The 21,588-nt window shown below is 37.7% G+C and overlaps 2 protein-coding genes across 7 annotated transcripts in view; one reads left to right on the top strand and one right to left on the bottom strand.

Annotated features, from left to right (window-relative positions):
• Window positions 1–9,786, top strand: part of MMP24 (matrix metallopeptidase 24) — a 53,048-nt gene extending 43,262 nt beyond the window's left edge. For 2 of the 6 annotated variants that reach the window (XM_058176509.1, XM_058176510.1), the window contains exons 6-10: window positions 244–458; window positions 3,034–3,172; window positions 3,596–3,856; window positions 5,162–5,428; window positions 6,624–9,786. In XM_058176509.1, the coding sequence (XP_058032492.1) occupies window positions 244–458; window positions 3,034–3,172; window positions 3,596–3,856; window positions 5,162–5,428; window positions 6,624–6,961 (1,220 nt within the window). In that variant the 3' untranslated portion in view covers window positions 6,962–9,786. Of the gene's footprint in view, window positions 1–243; window positions 459–3,033; window positions 3,173–3,595; window positions 5,429–6,623 lie in introns of those variants that run through there. The other 4 variants (XM_058176511.1, XM_058176512.1, XM_058176513.1 and 1 more) reach the window with 3 other exon arrangements.
• Window positions 9,787–11,092: 1,306 nt separating this feature from the next.
• EIF6 (eukaryotic translation initiation factor 6) lies at window positions 11,093–20,344 on the bottom strand. Its single transcript, XM_058176515.1, has 6 exons — window positions 20,041–20,344; window positions 18,614–18,699; window positions 17,460–17,635; window positions 15,036–15,212; window positions 13,987–14,168; window positions 11,093–13,130 (listed from the first exon to the last, which is right to left on the bottom strand). The coding sequence occupies exons 1-6, from the start codon at window positions 20,145–20,147 to the stop codon at window positions 13,121–13,123; spliced, it is 738 nt and encodes a 245-aa protein (XP_058032498.1). The 5' UTR covers window positions 20,148–20,344; the 3' UTR covers window positions 11,093–13,120.
• Window positions 20,345–21,588: the final 1,244 nt, after the last annotated feature.

Here is a 21,588-nt window from a genome sequence, read left to right on the forward strand (position 1 = left end):
TATTTAGACTAATAGCTGAAGCACTTTATGTAGAAAAATCCAATATTGTTGGTAATTATATTATCCAAAAGTATAAGTACAATATGCTGCAGGACACTGAAAATTATATTGCAGTTTATAGACAAAGGAAATATTTTGATAAAATCTTTAGAAAAACATGCTCAAGCTGGCTGACAATGTTTAATGTAGTGGGGAAAATAGTCCCAACCGCTTTTTGATTTCCCTCCTTCCTTTTTTGCTTAGGTCCACCTGCTGAGCCACTGGAACCCACCAGACCTTTACCAACCCTTCCTGTCCGCAGAATCCATTCAACTTCAGAAAGAAAACATGACAGACATTCACGGCCTCCCAGGCCTCCTTTAGGGGACAGGCCTTCTGCTCCAGGCAGCAAACCCAACATATGTGATGGAAATTTCAATACTGTGGCTCTGTTCCGAGGAGAAATGTTTGTTTTCAAGGTAGGAAGGACTGTTCCAGAAGTGCGGTTTTTATTAATCTCTATGTGCTACAAAAGAGTGTGTAATTGATTGCCTGTCAACTAAGTCATTTGGTGTTTTGATATGACTAATCACATTCAATAATGGTTGACTTGCGATGAATTTGCCTGCATTCTTTGTCTGAAGAATTATTAGATTACTTTGATATAGCAGATGACACAACAATGCCTTTCCTTCTCAACTATTTAGATAACCTAAACCTAAACATTTTAAATCTAGAAAAAGGATTGTTTTCACGTTGTTTCCAAAAAATGTGCTGTGTCCTGTTTTCGGCTTATTGATGTAGTAATTTTCTGCTTGTGGGAACTCCAGTGCATGTGAAGAGTTCTTCCAACTGAGAGTAGTTCCGTTTCACAAATGGGGCCTAGGTAGCTCTAGGGCATGAGGATGGGGTTTGTAGCAAGGCAAGTATTTTCATAGCTGATATTTTGCTCTGCAAACATGAGAAGTAATGATGCTATGCTTTTATATTCATTTTCTGAAATGAGTGAGACCGTTAGAGCAGTGGTGAAATTCATTTTTTTTTTACTACCAGTTCTGTGGGCATAGCTTGGTGGGGGGTGGCTTGGGCATGGCAATACTGATACTGCAAAATCTCCATTCCCACCGGACTCCAGGGGAAGGATGCTGCAAAATCTCCATTCCCACCCCACTCCAGGGGAAGGATACTGCAAAATCCCCATTCCCTCCCCGCTCCTGGGGGAAGGATATTGCAAAATCTCCATTCCCATCTCACTTTGGACCAGCCAGAGGTGGTATTAGCCGGTTCTCCGAACTTCTGAAAATTTCTGCTACCGGTTCCCCAGAACCTGTCAGAACCTGCTGGATTTCACCCCTGCGTTAGAGGGTATTTGAACCAGAACAGACCTCTTTTCTCTCAGAAAAAAATCTGTTTCCTGATCAATTTCTCACTTTTTGCTGATTTTCTAATTGAAAAGTTTTGTATCAAATGATTTTTTAAAAATCAGAATATTAAATCTTAACAAAACAAAGGACCATAATATACTGATCTTAATATCACTGATATATCAAATTGTCTTACATCAAATTGTTTGCACAAATAGAAACAAGTTTGCACATTTTTCTCTGTGATTTGGAAAAAGCAAGATTTTACAAGTACCGTTACATCCTATTCCAAAGTGCAAACATTTTACAGTAGTCATACTCTAGAATTTATATCATAATGTGTAAATCTGCTGAGCAAAGCAGGATGTATCATTAAGCTGAGTAAGCTGTAGAGTCCAAATGTATTGCGGCATTGGTTTAATTGTGGAAAAGGAAAGTGATTGCTGCTTCTTTCAAATGTTCTCTTGAGCCTTCTGACTCGGAAGAAAGATAGATTGGTCATGTCCTTAGATAAACATTACAGATCTAGGCCAATAGGTATTCATTATATTGAATGAGATGATAGCCTAAGCTGCTAACTTTTTGAATTGTTGCATGTTTAATGTCTCCATGATCAGGGGTGGGCTTCAAAAATTTTAGCAAGGGATTCTCTGCCCAGTTGCTGGGTGGCCATGGCCATGGTGGGCGTGGCCTAGTCAGCCTTCTGCACCAAAGCTGGGGGGCGTTTTTGCCCTACCCGGGCTACGGAGGCTTTTCTCGAGCCCCCAGGAAGGCGAAAACAGCTCCCCAGGCTCTGGAGGCCGGAAATGGGCCTGTTTCCGGCCTTCCCAAACTTCCAGTAGGCCAGTTTTTCGCCCTCCCCGAGCCTCTGCATGCGCCCTGCACTTACCTGCATCCAAAACAGGCTTGGTGAGGACTCCTGGGAGGGGAGGGGTGAGGTGGGCGTGGCCAGCCAGGAGTGGGATTTGGGGGTTCTCCGAACTGCACAGAATCTTAGCTAGAGGTTCTCCCAAACACCTGCGAACCCACAGCAGCCCACCCCTGTCCATGACATTCTTTTAAAAATCTTTTAAGAACTCTTCAGCGTCTTATATATGTGTTACTGTTTCCTTCTGTTTTTAAATATTGTCTTCAATAGGGGTTTTTATATTGTTTAATACCGTAAACTCTTGTGTTGCCCTATGTCCTGTTCTGAGTAAAATCAATGGGAGTGGAAGGAGAGCAAATTTGTGCATCATTTGATACTTGATTTGAATGTAAAGATGAATGTAGAATGTAGAAAAAGGAAGGATATGGATTTGAGATGGTTTTCTTCTGGAAATCAATGTTATCAAGTAATCTTAGAGGTGGGGAGGATAAGACTGGAGTCAGGAGCTAGTTCTATTATTAGACAGAGTGAGGTAGCCTGTCGTAATGTTTTACTTCCAGGGAGAGAAAGAGGTATTGCTGTTAGAAATAATACAGGTATCTAATAATATAAGTACCACTTTTTCTGAAAATAAAATTCCACTAGTGCCAAAATAGCTGGGTGGGCTTGAGTCCTCTGCATCTCACCCAGTTGCTGTGCCACAGGTAGCAAAATGTCTTGCAGTGCTTTTTTATAGAATGCTGTATAAAACCTGCTTTGCTGTTTTGTTTCCTCTTACCGGAATCTGAATTATAATCCTAGGAGGTGGTTTTCCTTTTTTAGGACCGCTGGTTTTGGCGCCTTCGTAACAGTCGAGTACAAGAGGGTTATCCCATGCAAATTGAGCAATTCTGGAAAGGGCTCCCAGCAAAAATTGATGCTGCCTATGAAAGATCTGATGGCAAATTTGTTTTCTTTAAAGGTATTTTTATTTTTTTTATCATGAAAATACGAACAGTTCTACAATAATACAAATATTACCATATTTCCCCCAAGACATCCCCTGATAATAAGCCCAATTGGGCTCTTGAGCTCATAGCAATAAGGCCAAGCGCTTATTTCAGGGTTCAAAAAAAATATAAGGCAGGGTCTTATTTTCGGGGAAACATGGTATCAAAACAGATGCTAGCACGCATTGAAAACTTGATCTTAATAAATTTTTGTTCAGTTTTTCATCTTTGATGATTTTTGAGTAATCAAGAGATTAAAGAAGGTTAGTCATTCTAAAAAATAATTTTAAAATATATACATAAGAAAACATGTATGTGAAATCTAATTTGTCATCGTAGTAATGCATGTATTTATATGTATGTTTTCTTTACCTTCAAAATTACCGTCTTTAAAGCGCTCCATGGCATAGGGCCGGGTTACTTACGGGACCGCCTGCTGCTACCGAATACCTCTCACCGACCCGTGCGCTCTCACAGGGAGGGACTCCTCAGGGTGCCGTCGGCGCGACAGTGTCGTCTGGCGACACCCAGGGGAAGGGCCTTCTCTGTGGGGCTCTCACTCTGGTACGAACTCCCCCCAGGACTTCGTCAACTTCCGGACCTCCGAACCTTTCGCCGCGAGCTTAAAACTTACTTATTTATCTGCGCTGGCCTGGGTTAGTTTTTAAGTTTATAGGTATTTTAATGGGTTTTAGTCTCAAATTTTAATTGTGGCCAATTTTAATAAGTTTTTTAATTGTATTTTAATTGTATTTATATTGTATTGTCTATTTTACTTGGCTGTGAACCGCCCTGAGTCCTTCGGGAGAAGGGCGGTATACAAATTTAATAAATAAATAAATAAATAAATAAATAAATAAATAAAATTTCAAAATCAGGCAATATTTGGTCAACATCTGTGAAAATAAATCAGCTAAGTCTTTTCCCTTGCAGTTTTTTCCTCCATTATTGCTCAAGGAACAACCTTATAGCTAACAATTTTCTAAAGAAGATACTCTTAAAGGCCTTTATTTATATTTCTCTGGTCTTTTCAGGCTAAAACTAGTTTTCTTTGTTTTTTTTTATTATAAGCTATATCTCAGAGAACCTCCAATTTTCAATAAACTGTTGTCAGCTTAGTGTCAATCTGCCATCTTCTTAAAATATTGTTTGTATAGTATGAAAAGCAGAAACAGTAATTTAATAGAAAAATAAATAGTGTGTGTTGCTTGCAAAGTTGGGTTGTTGTATTAAGAAAGGCATAGATTATGAATTAAGGTATTGAATTTCCAAAATACTCTGCAGTAAAATGGGTCTATGTACCATAGAAAGTTCTGTCTAGTTTTGAGTGGGAACTGATCAGGGTCTCAGGATAAAGAGAAAAGAAATTTACGGAAGCAAGTCCTTGTTGACCTTGGTGATGACTGATCCAGCATGGGTTTCTTTAAATTACATCTTACCAGTTTGTTAATAGGAGAGACACTTGTCTGTCTCCTTTAAGACAGAGCAAAGAGCAAGCCCCATCACGATATTTTTATTATTTAGAAAACTTGGTGATGTTCAGATGTCTTTATAGAAATTAAAAGCACAGGCAAAGTGTTCTCATTGCGAAGTAATTTTTTAAAAAATATGTTCTTTAGATAATCAATGTGAAAGAGATCATCTTTAGCGTAGCTCATATTTGCATCAACTTCCTGAATTGTGGATTATTTTCCAGAAAACTTTTAAAATTTCCAACACATTGCAACCAAACAGTCAACTTTATGGAAGGCAGTTTTCAACTGCAATTTGTTACTACCCAAAAGATTAAGCTCTCTGGCTGATTCAGCTATCAAAAAACCCTTTTGAATCAGATAAGGAAATCAGGGAAAAAGTATTGTCTGCTGTTTTCTGAACCTCTAGCAGGAAAAAAAAAACAGCTAATGATTTTATTAGCTCTTAGTAATTATGTATTATATGTGTTCTTTCCTCCACAAATCTAGGAGATAAGTATTGGGTTTTTAAGGAAGTGACTGCAGAACCAGGATATCCGCACAGCCTAGTGGAGTTGGGCAGCTGTCTTCCCCGGGAAGGGATTGACACAGCTTTACGGTGGGAACCTGTAGGCAAAACATACTTCTTCAAAGGAGATAAATACTGGAGGTATAATGAAGACAAGAGAGCAACAGATCCAGGCTACCCCAAGCCAATCACTGTATGGAAAGGGATTCCCCAAGCTCCACAAGGGGCTTTTGTCAGCAAAGAAGGCTGTGAGTATAAACTTTTTGTTTGTAACATTTGGTTCAGTAGCACTTCATGTCTAGTTTTTATTTTTTGCTAAGCAAAGTGTTTGGATTGCTATGACCAAGCAATTGTAATAATGCAAAGACACATGCTTATAAGTGGATTCCTGACCAGGCAATACATATTCTGTTTTTGGAAATTTTGCCTAGACTTCTGAGTCACTAAATCCTGTATTTCAGCTAGGCTGGATTGATTTTATCAGTCATCCTTAAACAATAAATGGATGCTTATTCCTATCCTTTCTGATGCAAATTAAGGAAATATATTTGTCTACATGTAGGAAAAGCTAAATAATTTTTTCTTTTTACTCTTATCTTCTGAAGTATGGCTAGTGTCGCCATATACATAATTCGCCACTTTATCTCCACTCCTTAGCATGCAGATTTTCTATACCCTGACTTGCAGCAAAGCATTTGATAAAATACTCCATGACATGTTGATTAATGTAACAAGCTAGTTAAGTATGGATGGGATTGCAGGACAATTAATTGGAATTGAAAACTGTGATTGTATTCCAAACTCTGTTCAAGGTATTCAGAGGTCTCAGGAATAATTTCTCATTCAACTATATTGAGTGGGGTGTCACAATCAGTTTGGGGTCCTCTATTTTTCAGTATTTTATTATTTGGTTAAGATTATGAAAAAATACAACAGATTTGCAAATGATACAGTATTGACTACAGTAATAGTCTAGAGGAGAGAAGTAAAATTTAAGATTATGCTGATAGATTTGAGAAATGGGCTGAAAGTAAAAATAAATCTTAAAAAGACAAGTGAAAAGTTATTCACTTATGAAGCAAAAATAAATGCAGATGTGTACGATGAAGGATAGCTGCCTTGTTAACAATAGTCACAAAAGAGATCTTGGAATTGTTGCTGATTGCAGAATGAATATGAGCCAAAAATATATTGTGGCTGGAAAAAAAATGCAGTTCAATTTTAGGCTGCATCAAAAAATGCAATTACCAAATTATAAGAAGTACTGTAATCATTCCACTCTATTCTGTTTATTAGGCTCCACTTTAAAACTGTGCTCAATTCTGGACAGCAATTTGTCTGAGAAGCTTTAATTTGGTTTCCTATACATAATGGCCTCAATGACTGATTCCAACTGTGATTCTAGTGCTGTATCAATGAAATAATCTCTGTTTTCTTTTTCAGTTTATACTTACTTTTATAAGGGTAAGGAATACTGGAAATTTGATAACCAGAGGCTGACTGTGGAGCCAGGGTATCCTAGATCGATTCTCAAAGACTGGATGGGTTGCAACCAGAAGGAAGTTGAACGAAGCAAAGACCGACGCCTGTCTCATGATGATGTTGATATTATGGTAACTATAAACGATGTGCCTAGCACCGTTAACGCAATTGCAGTTGTGATCCCCTGCATTTTATCTCTGTGTATCCTTGTCTTGGTATACACAATATTCCAGTTCAAAAATAAAGAGGTCCAGCAAAGCGTGACATACTACAGAAGACCTGTCCAGGAATGGGTATGACAAGTTCAGGAGCTCATTTGGTTCATGAGAGGATGATGATGATGATGGGCTGCAGACATTAGAAGGCGGTTTGATGGATAGCCTGCCAAACAACTTCTTCAAGAGATGTGAGTCAGAGAATTCTGGGACTGAAAACAAAAACAAAAATCAACTAAACCCAGGTGGCCTTGCACTGTAGAGCCGCTTTCCTTCTGACTGCCTCAGTGCCGTGTGTCTCAGTATGACATATTTGACCAACCTACTCAGTGAGTGTTGGGAGACCTCAAGAGAAGTTTGCTTCAACCTTTTTTCAATTCACTTGAGCAATCTTCTTCAGTGCCCTCTTTTAAACCCAGCATTTGCCAGTGTAGCCAACCACCTATTGAATCTTTTTTTCTACACTTGCCTCATAAAAAAAGACAGTTCTGTGGGTCACAAAAGGAACATTTCAGTACCTTCTGAAGAGGACATTCTGAGGCTTAGTCATTCTGAAAGATTTTAATTTATTACAGGATCCAGGCAATTACCTGAATACCATTTTTTTTCCAATACCTGCTGGTCAGATGTTTTGTACATTCATGGTAATGTTTCCACTCTTCAGCAACAAACACAAGAGCTCTTAAGAGGTAATTTTGTGTAGACCACAACTTCCAACAGCTCTAATGTCATTTCAGATCACCAAAACTAACAGAAATGAAATTTCTGAATTCAACTAGTCTGCAAGACTAAAAAATTGAATTTACAAACACTAAGGATGTGAATGCAGACCTTAATGATCTTGTTTTTAATAACGTGTCATGTAATAAATATTTAAATGTCATATTACCACTATTTTAAGTTGGCAACAATAAATTGTTACCATTATAAGATGAAATGTATGTTCCATATTTTCACCCATTTATATAAGAGAAAATAAATCACATATGCATTAGAATAGTAAAATTTGTGGGCAAGTTTGCAATGGGAATTTGGTTTGCAATGATGGAAAGAGTGACATAAATCAAGAACGATATTTTAAAGCTTGTAATTTTAAAATTTGACAGTGTAATTAAGCCACTGTTTATTGACATTAGTATGTTTAAATACAAGGAAAATAAGGGGTGCAAAACATGACTAAGGGAGAGATAAAGGCCTTCAAAAGATTAGAGCTGGATAGAGCCCTGCCTGTCAATATCCTTGGCTTCACCTGCAGCCTGCCTTCCCTTAGGTATTGCAACTCAGAATGGGATAATTTGCCATGGCCAACTCGCCGCTGCCAATTTGCTATGGCCAACTCTCCACGGGACAGCTCACTGTGGGACAATTTAACCATTCAATCTAAAACAATTAAAAATTATTTTATTTTTTGCCATTCACATTTCATTTTGTCCCTCCTTTTGCATCCTTTCTTTAATGATTCTATTCTACCATTTCTTCGATATTAGTGTAACTCTTGTCCTGCAGCGAGTTGGCCATGGTGTTTTCTCATGGCGAGTTGGCTGTGGCAAGTTGTCCTAGACCCATTGCAGCCAATGTCCAGAGATTCAAACATAGCTTGAAGGAAGTAAGAAAAGGAGGTGCTGAAATCAATGGACAGAGGGATTTTAATTGCATTTTTAAATTTATGATTTTTATTTTATATGGCATTTTATTCAATGTCTGCAGGTTGCCTAGTCACCTTTGGTGAAATGGGTAGCATACAAATTTGACAAATAAATGGATAGGCCAGCGCATAAGTGGAAGAGAGTGGGAAAGAGAAGCAGGCATACCAGTCTTGCCCTATTTAGTCTCCCAGTAGGCCTTCTCTGGAATTTGTCTCAGCCAAAACCCTTACCCTCTTAAATTGCAGACACTCAGGCAAGTTAGGAAAAACTTATAAGGCAGTTTCATATTCAGTACAAAATATTTTGTTTTGGATAGCACCTAAACAAGGCAATCCTAAACATTGGTATGTTAGATCCAAAAGAGTATAGACAAAAGGTAATGTTTTTGTCATGTTCTCATCCTAAAACCCTGCCTCTTCCAAAGGGATGCTGAATGGACTATGTTATGGGATTATGGGAATTTCCCCAAGTGGCATAACAATTTATGTGAGCAAGTTCTCACACATGGAAGGTAGTACAGTCCTCTCCTCAGAAATTTTTCTTACTCTTGTCAGAAAAGTTGAACTAGATGGTGGCTACACAATGCCAATTCTATCAAGAGAATAGGAATATATAATCCATTAGCAGAATGAAGGCTGTTCCCAGATTTTGTAATTTTTACGTAGATCCACTGAAATCAAAGTGGCAAGTTTTTAATGAATGCAAATATATTGCTTTCAATCTTTCTACTAGGCAATAACTAAATAAAGGATGAAAAGGTGCAGCTTTCCCAAATTTTCACTGATTCTATTGTATAAATCCACTCCAAGCTGTCTTTTTTCAGCTGGGCTGAAATATTAAAGCTCAGCTGGGGAAAAATGATTGAAAATTATTCAAGAGAAAAGTTAAAGAAAACAGATATGGTAAAGATTAAAGACTCATATTTGACCCATAAGTATTACAGAAAAGAAAAACTAGAATGGATAACTAATTTGCTTTTCAAATTGTTAATTCTGTCTCAACACCAACATTGGATTACTAAAAATTATACTAATGTATATGTATGTTGTAACTGAGAACATACCAAATAGTTTAGCTTTAAGAAAGATTGTAAAGCATTTAACAATACAGATTAAAAGGCAATGGTTTTTAGGGGAAGCATGTTGATGTAGCCTTGGAGATACCTTTTTTGTGCATTCAACATGAAATGCAGTACAGAATGTACGTGATAGTAATGTGCTATTATTATGTACCAAATTGGTATGAGCACACCATCAAGCACGATATGAAAGAAACATGGGTTAATAGCACATGCATTTTCAGTCCTAATAGTAAAGGTCTTCAGCCATTTCATTGCAAAGACATTTTAAAGATTTGGGCAGAGTAATACCCACTTATGTTGCAAATGTTAATCTTGGTTTTAGGCTCATGTTTATAAGATTTTACTGTACCCGAATGCTATTAAGCAATCTTTCAATATATTTCTAGACCTGTATGAATTGATCTAAATATAGCTCGTACTTTGGAATTAATCCAGTTCAGACTTAGAAAATGACCATAGCAACTTTTTCATAGAAAATTAAGAACCAGCTTAATGGTTATTTCTTTAGACAATTTATGAAGTGGGTAGGATTGAATTTGATCACTGAGAAGCCAAAGATTTCGAAGTCCACCATATTCAAAACTAGTAAGGTTACTAGAATCGTATTTGTTTTCTTTTTCAGCTTTATTTTTTTTTAGAAAAAATTCCAATCGGATTTATTGCCAAGTTACTAAACTACAGTGTTGGTTAATAGAAATGTATACTGATTTGATATTGCTTGGGGATCAAGTTTGTACATCCTCTCTTTGATATTGGGTTTAGTATAATTGGCTAGGATAGTGTTGAGGGATCTTATTTCCCACCTTCAGAATACAGGTGTATTGAGAATTGCTGCTGCAATTTATAGAAATGGATAGTTCATCTCAAGCCTTACATCAAATAAAATACTTTATGTACTATGCTCATGCTTGGTTTATAGTATGAACTTGGATTAAATTATTTCAGCTTTAGTATATTTGTCTCCTTTCGATCAGCTAGGACTTAATAGGCATTTTCTATTTTCAGCACTGATGTGAAAAGGCCTGCCTGCACATACGTCCCAAACTAGCAGATAAACCTTTCTTCAATGTTATTCTATTAATGTTCTTGAAATATTTTTTCTCTCTTTAGTTTTGGATCCAGATTAAACTTTTGTAAAATAACTTGATTCATTCCTATGTGGTAGCTGCAGTTATACTATAAATAGTATAATATAAAAACTTAAAATATAGGATTGGTAAAAGTATTGCTATTATCCGTTTCACAAGGCTCCAAAGTGGATAAAACAAGTACATAGCTTGTCTTATTTTTATGCAGAGGGAGAGAGGGAGTAAAGTGGGTGCTCTAAGTTTTGCAGAGGTTAAGGTGCTCTTACAAAAATTTTGGGGGGAAAAAGCCACAAACATTGGAAGCCTGACCCCACCCACTGTTAAGAATATGCCACACACCAGATTCGGCTATTAACAAAAGCTGTACACTTCTACTGATACAAATGAAATTCTCATGAAATCAAAGACTGATAGATTTATTGAAAGAATTTATCTTTTACAAAGGGCTACAATTTTGTCAAATTCATTCTAAAACAAATATCTGTACCACCTCATTAAAACCCATTAGAAGGCTGATTATTAATGGTCCAGGAAATCTATCAGTTTCTAAGATGCAAGTTCACTGTTTATTTTTGTTTACTACCATAGCAAAGATGTGAATTTCAGTTTACTGCTTTTCTACTTATATGCCACAAGTAGAGCCAAATGATGGAAATGATGTCTGGTCCTGTAAATTCCCATTTAAAAATACAAACATTTCCTGGATTATGTACAATCTGATTTACATAAACTCAAACTTTACTGAACATTTTCTAAATGCATACCAATGTGAATTTTGCACAGAACACAAAACAGTACAGCATCCAGATGAACACGCAACCTGTAGAGTTATGCAAGGTTTTCCAGAATAGTACATAAATTGGGGATTGGCCACTGGACTCAATAGATTCAGTAGTTAGATGCTATGGTTTATGTTGCAGCCTTTAATCATGGTCAAAGCCTTGGGTGCAATATATAGTTAGCAACTAACTGCTTTCCTTGGAATTGCTATACCTTCTAAGGAACTTTTCATTATAAAAGTGTAATTTAACTTAACTCTGTTGTCATCCTATAATCTTATACTACTAAAAGTCTATATTCAGTTATATTGGCGGTGAATTAAATCTTTCCTAGCTTCTCTCAGCAGTGTCAGAGTATGAAAACCGCAGGAGTCCACACATGACCAAAGAGCAAGTCCACAAGAGCAAGTCCATTGCAAAGGTCAATTCTGTTGAAAGAGGCTATGCAATAGGCAGCAGTTGAAGGCTAAGTAGGTAATATTTTTCATTTACTCCCAGCTTACCTCATTCTTTTATCTATGTGTGTCATGCATAAGCTACACAGAGAATAGATGACTCAGAGTCAGTCTGATCACTTACAGCACAAGTATCATCACTTCAAATGGAAGATACAAGGCAATTCTGCTAAGGAATACATATACAGCAATGACCGTTTTTATCATTTTAGTGTATGTTCAAGACCTCAAAACTACGGTACACTAATTTGATAGAGGATTGATAAAGCAAAATTTGTGGTCTAACATGTAACTTCAATTTGATACAGCTCTTGTTGTTTCAAGTCCACCTCAGTGTCCATACCAATTATTTCAAGGATTAAGATTTATTAAAGCTTTAACCTGACTGTGTTGCTATCATAAAAGTTCTCCCAATTCCAAATTATATAACTGCAAGTTCTTTTTTAAGCAACAACAAAATTTATACCGTTGGCTTTAAGACATTGGAGCAATATATTTGATATTAAGAGATAAGCATATTTGATATTAAGAGATAAGGCATCAGAAAAAAACATTTCAATTTCAATCTATTTTTCCTGATAAAGACTTTTATTAAAGAACAGATAGGAGTTCTCTTTGGCTTTTCAGTGACTTCATATATGGACAAACCAGATACTATTTATATAACCTCCTAGAAATCTTACTTACTGAATGTTTGGCTTTGCTGAAATATTCCATAGATTCTTTCAGCCCCTTAAAATATTATGTTCTGGATATAGAACGATGCATGATAGTAACATGCTACATTGATCTGGTCTTGCTGTCTAAGTGAAAGTTATCTTGAAAACTTCCAAACTAAAACCATACAAATGCCAGCCACTTCTGAACAAAAACCAATCAGCATTCTTCAGGCAGTATTCTGGTAAATACTGGAAAAAAATAATTCTTTTCCTTATTGTGATTGCATGTATGTATTAAGTTCCAAACATTATCTCATGAATTAATGAAAGCAAAAGAATGCATTGACAAAACAAAGGGACATAACGTTTTTTTCTTGTTCAAGTCTGGCTTGCCAAAGGGAAGGGAATTTAGAATAATATAGTTTTGAAACAATGATTGTGGTAGAGAACTCCTTCTTGGACTGGAAGAATTTGCTTTAGTGAGCTGTCAAGATCACAATTTGGCATTTCACATCTGCAGTGTTCCTGGAGCACATCATGTCAAGCTACAAAAGGGAAAAGAAATTATTAGCAAAAAATATACTTGAAGGGTTCCAGTTTTATTTTCATGCTTGATCTATAAAACCAGACAAAGTCCAACTGAAAACCAGTACCCCAAACTAAAACTTAAGTGAGATGCACATAAAAACACCAATCATAAAATTAGGAGATAGCCATTCTGCACACAGAAATGGTAGTTATCAGTGCAGTACTGGTGATCCTCACTTGATGACTGCCCTATTTAGCAACTGTTCAAAGTTACGCCAGCACTGTAAAAGTTGAACTTACAAGCGTCACAACATCCCTGCGATCAAATAATTAAGATTTCAGCACTTTGCAACCAGAGAATATTTACAACTGTTAATAGCTTTCCACAATCTAGTGTTTGCTATTTGCGCACTTCACAGCCAGCTTTTGACAGAGTCAATGAGAAGCTGTCAATAAAAATCACAAGTTGCAATCATACAATGTCTCACTTAACAATCACATCACTTAGCAATAGAACTGTTGATCCCAATTTTGATTATTAAGTTAGGACTACTTGTAATAATAATAATGCTGAACTATTTCTATCCAGTTGACGTAACATATATCAGCACAATTTCCCAATTGGTTTTTCGCCTTTACCAGTGATTAAGCACTATGTGCTCTTCATGGGAGCAGATACAAGCAGCTAGAAGAGGGGGAAACCGATTTACATATTATTAATGAGAAAGTAGTCTTGTACATCATCTCAGAATGCTGAATCCCTTGGGATTTCCAGAAGACTGGAAACATAAGACCACTGAAGACAGCCATTACTAGTATAGTTATATTATCAATCGCTAATAATTTTTGAAAGTAAATTAATATCTGACTTACCTGTCAATCAAAGAATCTCTCATAGTGGTAGCAATGGTACTTGGCTGTGCTTCATTAAGTTTGAAGATACTTTCAATAACAGATAATTCTGTGCTGGTTGTGTCCAGACCACAGAAGGCACACCAGTCATTCACAACCATTCCAGCTGCAATCACCTCACTGCCACGATTAACCGTTCCAGCCTGGTAAGAAAGAAAACTAGTGTCTTAAGAACTTCTTTCTCATGGCGATTATCAACTCTTCTTGCTTAAGGTTGCATGAATATAAACTTTATTTGTAACTATTTAAATAGATCAGAGGCCCAGGCCTTTAGTAGGCATGCACAATATTCCTGATGTTCAACAGTCATTGCATTGGCATTTTTTCCCATTTTCTAAGCCATGCATTCTGGCTTAGTGTTATGAACCAGCCACTCTGGCTTATTCAATAAATCATGGTTAGAAATCATAGCTCAGCAAAATGTGTGAACCACAATTACCATCATTCCCACTGGATATCTATTATATGTTATTAAATACAAGTAACACAACTATACCAGATGTATTTCTCAATGTCTCCTCTCTGGCATCGTTCATCTAAATTTTCATTGTTCCTAATTCTATGGTTCATTTAGGATTAGGCTTCAATATGTCATGCATATTGGGAAATAATTGTTTTGCTGTCTATTTCTTTATACTGAGAGGACCACTTAACACTATTTAAACCAAAAAGAAGGAAAAATATTGAAACTATTAGAAACACCATCGAAAGAGATCTCCTGCATTGAGTTACAGTGTCTATGGAGATTCTGTCATCCAGGTCATGTTTGTCCCAAAGACGCTTTTTCAAGAGGCAACTGGACTTTCTAGTTTTTCTTTGAAGACTTTTCATTTCTCACCCAAGAGGTTTCTTCAGCTCTGAGTTACAGCTAAGTTACAGTGGCATATAGATGAATGAAACTGTGGATGAGTATATTCCCAAGTCATAAGATGTTAAAATTCTATAATTTGGCTCAAAATATAGTTTAAAATAACTGAACATTCCAAGATTTGAACAGAAAGACCATTTACCACAAGGGGGACTTGCAACAATGAGGAAAGCTCATCCTGATCTTCTATAGAGGTCTTAGGGTGTACCAATCCTCCCTGGTTGCTGAATGTACAATAGCTTCCCACAAGTACTTGGTCTGCTATAGTCTGTCTGAATACTTCGACTTTTAATACATCAGCTAAAATCTCTTCTGTCTCCTGTGGGAAAAAAATGAGATTTAAAATTAGGGTTGTTAGAACACATTTGTCTGATTTTAAGAGATCCTAAAAACTAACTGAAATGCCTGTTTAGTGACAGCAGTGATTAGCTGTCAACTAAATCTTGTAAACCTATTTCAAACAGATTTTGTATCTTTAGATTGCTAGAATATGAAGTATTTTAAAGCTCCATCAACTGAAAACTCTATTGAAGCTCGATATTCTTGAAGTTGCATTCAATCCAAAGTGTGACATTTCTCTAGTTCTTTGCACCAGCTAAGTGCTATAACAATCTGAAGACAGGATGTCAAAATAGAGATATTGGGCACCTGACATTAAAGGCACATCTAGGAAGTCCATAAATGAAATTTAAGTAAGTCCCGAACTTTCATTTTTTATTCTATTATTTATTATATAAGTCCTATTTCTAGGATTTGTGCCCAAAATCATCACTCTTGAATTAATTCTGCAATCTCTTTTCACTTTAGCTCAAATACTAAATCCAAAACTTTGATACTGCTTATGAAAACTAATCCATTATTAGGATCAGTCATGCTTGTACTTGTTGGTCTACTTGTGCAATTTCTTCCAGCTGTACTTTTTCCAATAACCCATGACTGTTAAACTCAACTGTATCATGTGACATATTGCAGTGTTTTTTGCCTTTGTGGAGCCAGGGTGGGAGTGACCTGCGCATGATGCATCCAGCCCATGGTCTGCCAGTTTGACACCCCTGCAGTAACCTAACAATGGACATAACCTTCAGGCCACACCCTTCCAGCTCAATTATTCAACAGAATTAGGAGCAAGGTCACTAACCTAAAGAATATAATCACTTCTCCAAAAAGGATTTCTTAAAAAAGAAGCTACCTTCCATAAAAAGATTCATCCATATGTATTTACAAATGCAGATGTATTTACATTCAGCTATTTTGTATTCATTACATACTCCTGATGTCTGATATGTAATAATTCAAAGATCAAATAATCATGAAACATGATCACACACAGTGACTGAGAAAGTAACCAACAGGGCATGTCAGTAAAGGTAAGAGACAGATTTCCATTTTCCTCACTTTTTATTTCCCAATTCTTTTATTCATGTTCTTCCAAGTTTTTCTGTGTCTCCGTATCATAAACCTTCTAGCAAAGTTATTTACCTGCATGGTTAATATACGAGCTTCTTGGAGACAGTGCATGTGCGTAGGATTTGCCTTCACACCTGATAGTGGGACACCACAACTACATTAGTCCTCTGCATTCACATTAAAAGTGAGGCTGAGTGAGAAGAATTGCAAGCTTTAGAAAAGGGTGGAATTGAGTCCAGCGTTGCTAGAGCTTACCTACAAGTCCTCTGCTTGTTCAGCCCAACTTGCCTCCTGCAAGGCCTTGCAAAGGGCCAGTAGTTGCCTCAGCTGGATGTACCCTTCCTCCTGTAGGAGTGGCTCCAGTATCCACCCAGAGCCTATTGCATAGTAAGTTCTCCAGAAGCACTTCCAATGTGAACTGCAGAGCACGCACTGCACATCCGGAAAGCCCGTCCCTCTACTTTCTCCAGTTCTGTCACCATCTGAAACAGCACCTACACACAGCCACTACCTTCACTGGGGAACCGTAGCAACAGAACATGCTGCAACTCGCCATTCCATCCGACTGCACTCTGCACACATCTGCAAGCTATTGCTCCTTGTGCTATGGCAAATGTAGCTCTTCTGCAGAACCCTACTGGTTCTGTCCTGCTGCTTCCTCCTGACTGGGCCAGGCAAGCTCCCTTCTGCAGGTGAAATTCTGCCACCCTGCTGTGCTCGCTGCACCTGGATCTGAACCATCAGCAGAAGGAACACAGCAAAGGTCAGTTGGAATGGGAGGCAATGGAGATAGGTGGCATAGTGTAGGACAGTCACACAACAGAGATCATGGGAGAAAGGCAAGTGAAGAAAGCTGAAGCAAAGGCAATTTTGCACAAGGCAGGAGAATGTGAACTTGAGACACTACGAAAATTGTAAATGTGGGACAGTCACCAAGTGCCCAAATTTCAATCAAATGACCGTGGGGGAGTTGCAATGACTAAAACCTTGAGGACCAGTCTTAATTATCATTTATTCAGTGCCATCGTAATTTTGAATGGTCGCTGAATATATCAAGCAAAGGCATATAACAAATGCTCAACAAAAAATATTGAACTGTTGTTCACGTTTAGTTACTGCAAGTATAATGTTTAGTACTAGGATTTATTTTTATATTTACTCTGTCGATGTCTGGGTGGGCAAGTGCTACGTAGTCATTGCATGCAGTGACATTGCCCAATGCAGAAAGACGTTCTTCCACCCTCTGGATTCGCACTGAGGCAGGAAGGCAGTTTCGGATATGCTGAAGTTCCTGGTCAGTTGTATTGTTTGGGACTAGTAAACCATGCCGGTTACCTAAAATATAGAAGAAGAAAAAACCTTCCTTCAATTCCTGTCTCCATCATTCTATGTCATAAAATAATACCTCAGGACATGATGAATCTAATCAATGTTCTTTAACAGCATCTGACCTTTAACAGTTTAAAGCAGGGCTCTCCAACCTTGGCAATTTTAAGACTTGTGGACTTCAACTCTGGGAGTCTTAAAGTTGCCAAGGTTGGAGAGCCCTGCTTTAAAGTACTGCCAGAGTTGGTCTTCTAACAAAATACATCCACAGCACAAATGCAAGCATATATTTGAAAAAAAGAACAATATTCTGCTTACCTATCACCTCTCTCAATTCCACTATCACTATCAGGCATAAAACTGAATTTAATAAAAGTATTATAGCTCAACAACAGATAGTTAAGTGGGAGTGGGCAACCATAATAAATTTAAATAAAGATAATTAATCAGTTTTATATTATAAAACATATTATTTCCATTAGCACCTCTTACAATAGATTAATATAAGATTTTGAAAATAAACAAGGCATTGATGAGAACATCTACCCTATCCTCTCTATTTAGTCTCTGTAGGCATTTAGATAATAAGTTTCTCCATCTTCCCAGAAACTGTCGTAATTGATGAAATGAGAGCCCATAGATATATGAATAGACACCCCCCCCTTAACATAAAAAGATTTTTGAATACAATCCCATAGTATTAATGTTAATATTTCAATTCCAGAGCCTGGTATCATTTCTAATGGTAAGCAAAAACATTTAACCTTTAAACTTTTTCTAATGATCTCATTCAAGCTATCAGGATAAACATGAGCTGAACTCAACAGTACATTTAGACTTTATAAATGAAGAGTGGAATAGCAGCTTGTGTTCCTTTTCTGAAATATTAAATGACTACATAGTCAAACTGCTTGTCACAATATACTAAGGCTGGGGTCTGCATTTTAAGGGAAACTCAAAATAATTTATATGAAAAAAGCAGCTCACCCACACACATTCTGCCAATGATTCGACATCCAGCAATAGAAGCATGAATTACAGGAATAGTGTCAGAAAGCTCTCCTTCGAATACACTAAAATACAATAGAATAAGTTTTAAACATGCAAGGAATATCATGAAGCTCCATTCAAACATGCTTGCAAGGCTACATTTTCAAAAAAGTAATAAAGGAACAATATGCAAAGAAGTAATCTTACTAACATCTTGTGATCTAACCTATTCAGTACAGGTAGTCCTCAACTTACAACAGTTCAGTTAGTGACAGTTCAAATTGACAACGGTATTGGAAAAAGTGATTTATGACAACTTTTCACTCTTATGACCATTGTAGCATCCCCATGGTCATGTGATTTAAATTCAAATGGTTGACAACTGACTCAAATTCAGTAGCGATGGCGGCAGGTGGTTCGAACCAGTAGCAAAAATCCCTGCCCCATCCCTCATGCCCAGCTGAGCTGTGCGATCATCAGAAGTTTTTTTTTTTTACTTTTAAAAGCATTTTTTCTTTGGCGGAAAAAATGCTTTTAAAAGTAAAAAAAAAAAGCCTCTGATGATTGCGTGACTCAGCTGGGATTGTCAGAGCCTTTTAAAAGCATTTTTTTACAACCTCTTCAGCCGAAGAGGTTGTAGAAAAAATGCTTTTAAAAGTAAAAAAAAAAGTTGGCCATGCCCACCCAGTCACATTACCCCCCCCACCAAGCCACATCCACAGAACCGGTAGTAACAAATTTTACATTTCACCCCTGGGTTGGAGTCCTGAGACCTTTTGTGACCTTCTGACAAGCAAAGTCAATGAGGAAACCAGATTCGCTTAACAACCGCAGTGATTCACTTAACAAAGGTGGCAAGAAAAGTTGTATAATAGGGCAAAACCCACTTAACAAATTTGTCATTTAATAGCATACATTTTGGATTCAATTGTGGCCGTAAGTTGAGGACTACCTGTATAGCCCAAGTAAAAGAGCTGATCCCCAATATAGCCGTCAGTACTAGAGTCCCACATCGAAATCTCCTCTCGCCCAAGGGTGTCACTGGGTCATTTTTGTCTGCTCGGTTTTGCCAAACCAGGGGCCTGCAAACTTGGCTCTTTTAAGACTTGTGGACTTCAACTCCCAGAGTTCCTCAGCCAGCAAAGCTGGCTGAGGCACTCTGGGAGTTGAAGTCCACAAGTCTTAAAAGAGCCAAGTTTGCAGACCCCTGGCCCAACCCAACCTGTCTCAAAAGCCGCTGAAAGTAATGATCACAGAAGGCCAAAAAAAAGGCCCAATCGTGCTCTTTCGGTATAAAGGGAGAGCCCTGCAGCCTTTCCCACTTATTCGTCTTTAAATGTATCGCCTGTCGGATAATCAAAGCAAATCCCGGCTAAGGTCCGGAGGGGAGGAAGAGAAAAGAGGTCGAGCTTCTCTATAATGACCTGTAGAAGCCCTCGGAGCCTCCAATGGCCACCAGACAGTAGGCGTTGGTGAGCTTCGCGAAGCAGCCGATCTCGTTGTTGTTCTCGAAGCTCGCCCGGACCGCCATAACCGTCAAAGGACCGGCAAAAAACAGGAGAAAAAGGCAGAAAGCGAATCGACGCTCCGATGCACGAGGACAGGCCTCGACCACCGCAGCCCGGAAACGGACAGTGACGTTATTCCTCTTGTGATGTCATCTCCCTTGGGTTGATGCTGATTGGACGATTGCAACCCGACCTTGGCTCTTGGGTTTTTTTGCTCTCTCTTTTCCCGGAACCTCCCGCCCACCAAACTGCGAAAAGATGCGGGCGAGAGGGGGCGGAGGGCTTTTATGAGGGAGGCGGCGGAACTGGAGTGCGAAACTCCGGCCGCCGCTGGATGAGAGCAAAGAGGCGGAGCCTTTTTACTTCACCTTTAGAGGGAGAGACGGCCCGCCTTTTGGCTCCTCTCAGAGACTTCTATATATACATATACCCATATATGTATATATACGTATATATACATATACACATATACAGCAGGGGTCTCCAATCTTGGCAACTTTAAGACTTGTGGACTTCAACTCCCACAATTCCTTAGCCTAGCTTTGCTGGCTTAGGAACTGTAGGAGTTGAAGTCCACAAGTCTTAAAAGTTGCCAAGATTGAAGAACCCCTGATATATATATATATATATATATAGAGAGAGAGAGATAAAATAAATAGAATGTAAATATATGTAAATATATTTACATATATTATTTGTTCAACTTTTTAACCACCCATCTCCCTCATTTTTAGTAAACACACACATATATATGAAACAACAGACAGACAAAGATATGTGTGCATTTATTTATTTATTTTATTTATTTATTTTGTCACAACGATATATGTAGGTATCATACAAAAAGATTATATAGTATATAAATACATATGAGTAAATATAAGGAGGTATAAGCATATATATATATAGGAAGAAGAAAAGAAAAACTATAGGACAGGAATGGTAGGCACATTTGTGCGCTTATGCACGCCCCTTATGGTCCTCTTAGGAATGGGGTGAGGTCAATAGTAGAAAGTTTTTGGTTAAAGCTTTTAGGATTATGAGAAGAGACCACAGAGTCAGGTAAAGTATTCCAAGCACTGATGATTCTGTTACAGAAGTCATATTTTCTGCAATCTAGATTAAAGCGGTTGACATTAAGTTTAAATCTATTAGTTGCTCTAGTATTATTGCAATTAAAGCTGAAGTAGTCTTTGACAGGAAGGACATTACAATAGATGATTCTGTGAGTTAAACTTAGGTCTTGTCGAAGGCGACGGAGTTCCAAGTTTTCTAAGCCTAGGATTTCAAGTCTGGTGGGATAAGGTATTTTATTGTTTTCAGAGGAGTGGAGAACTCTTCTTGTAAAATATTTCTGGACACGTTCAATTGTATTGATGTCAGAGATGTGGTGGGGGTTTCAAACAGGCGAGCTGTATTCTAGAATTGGTCTAGCAAATGTTTTATATGCTCTGGTTAGTAGTG

Source organism: Ahaetulla prasina, chromosome 3 (assembly GCF_028640845.1).
Source record: "Ahaetulla prasina isolate Xishuangbanna chromosome 3, ASM2864084v1, whole genome shotgun sequence".
Classification (NCBI taxonomy): Eukaryota; Metazoa; Chordata; class Lepidosauria; order Squamata; family Colubridae; genus Ahaetulla; species Ahaetulla prasina.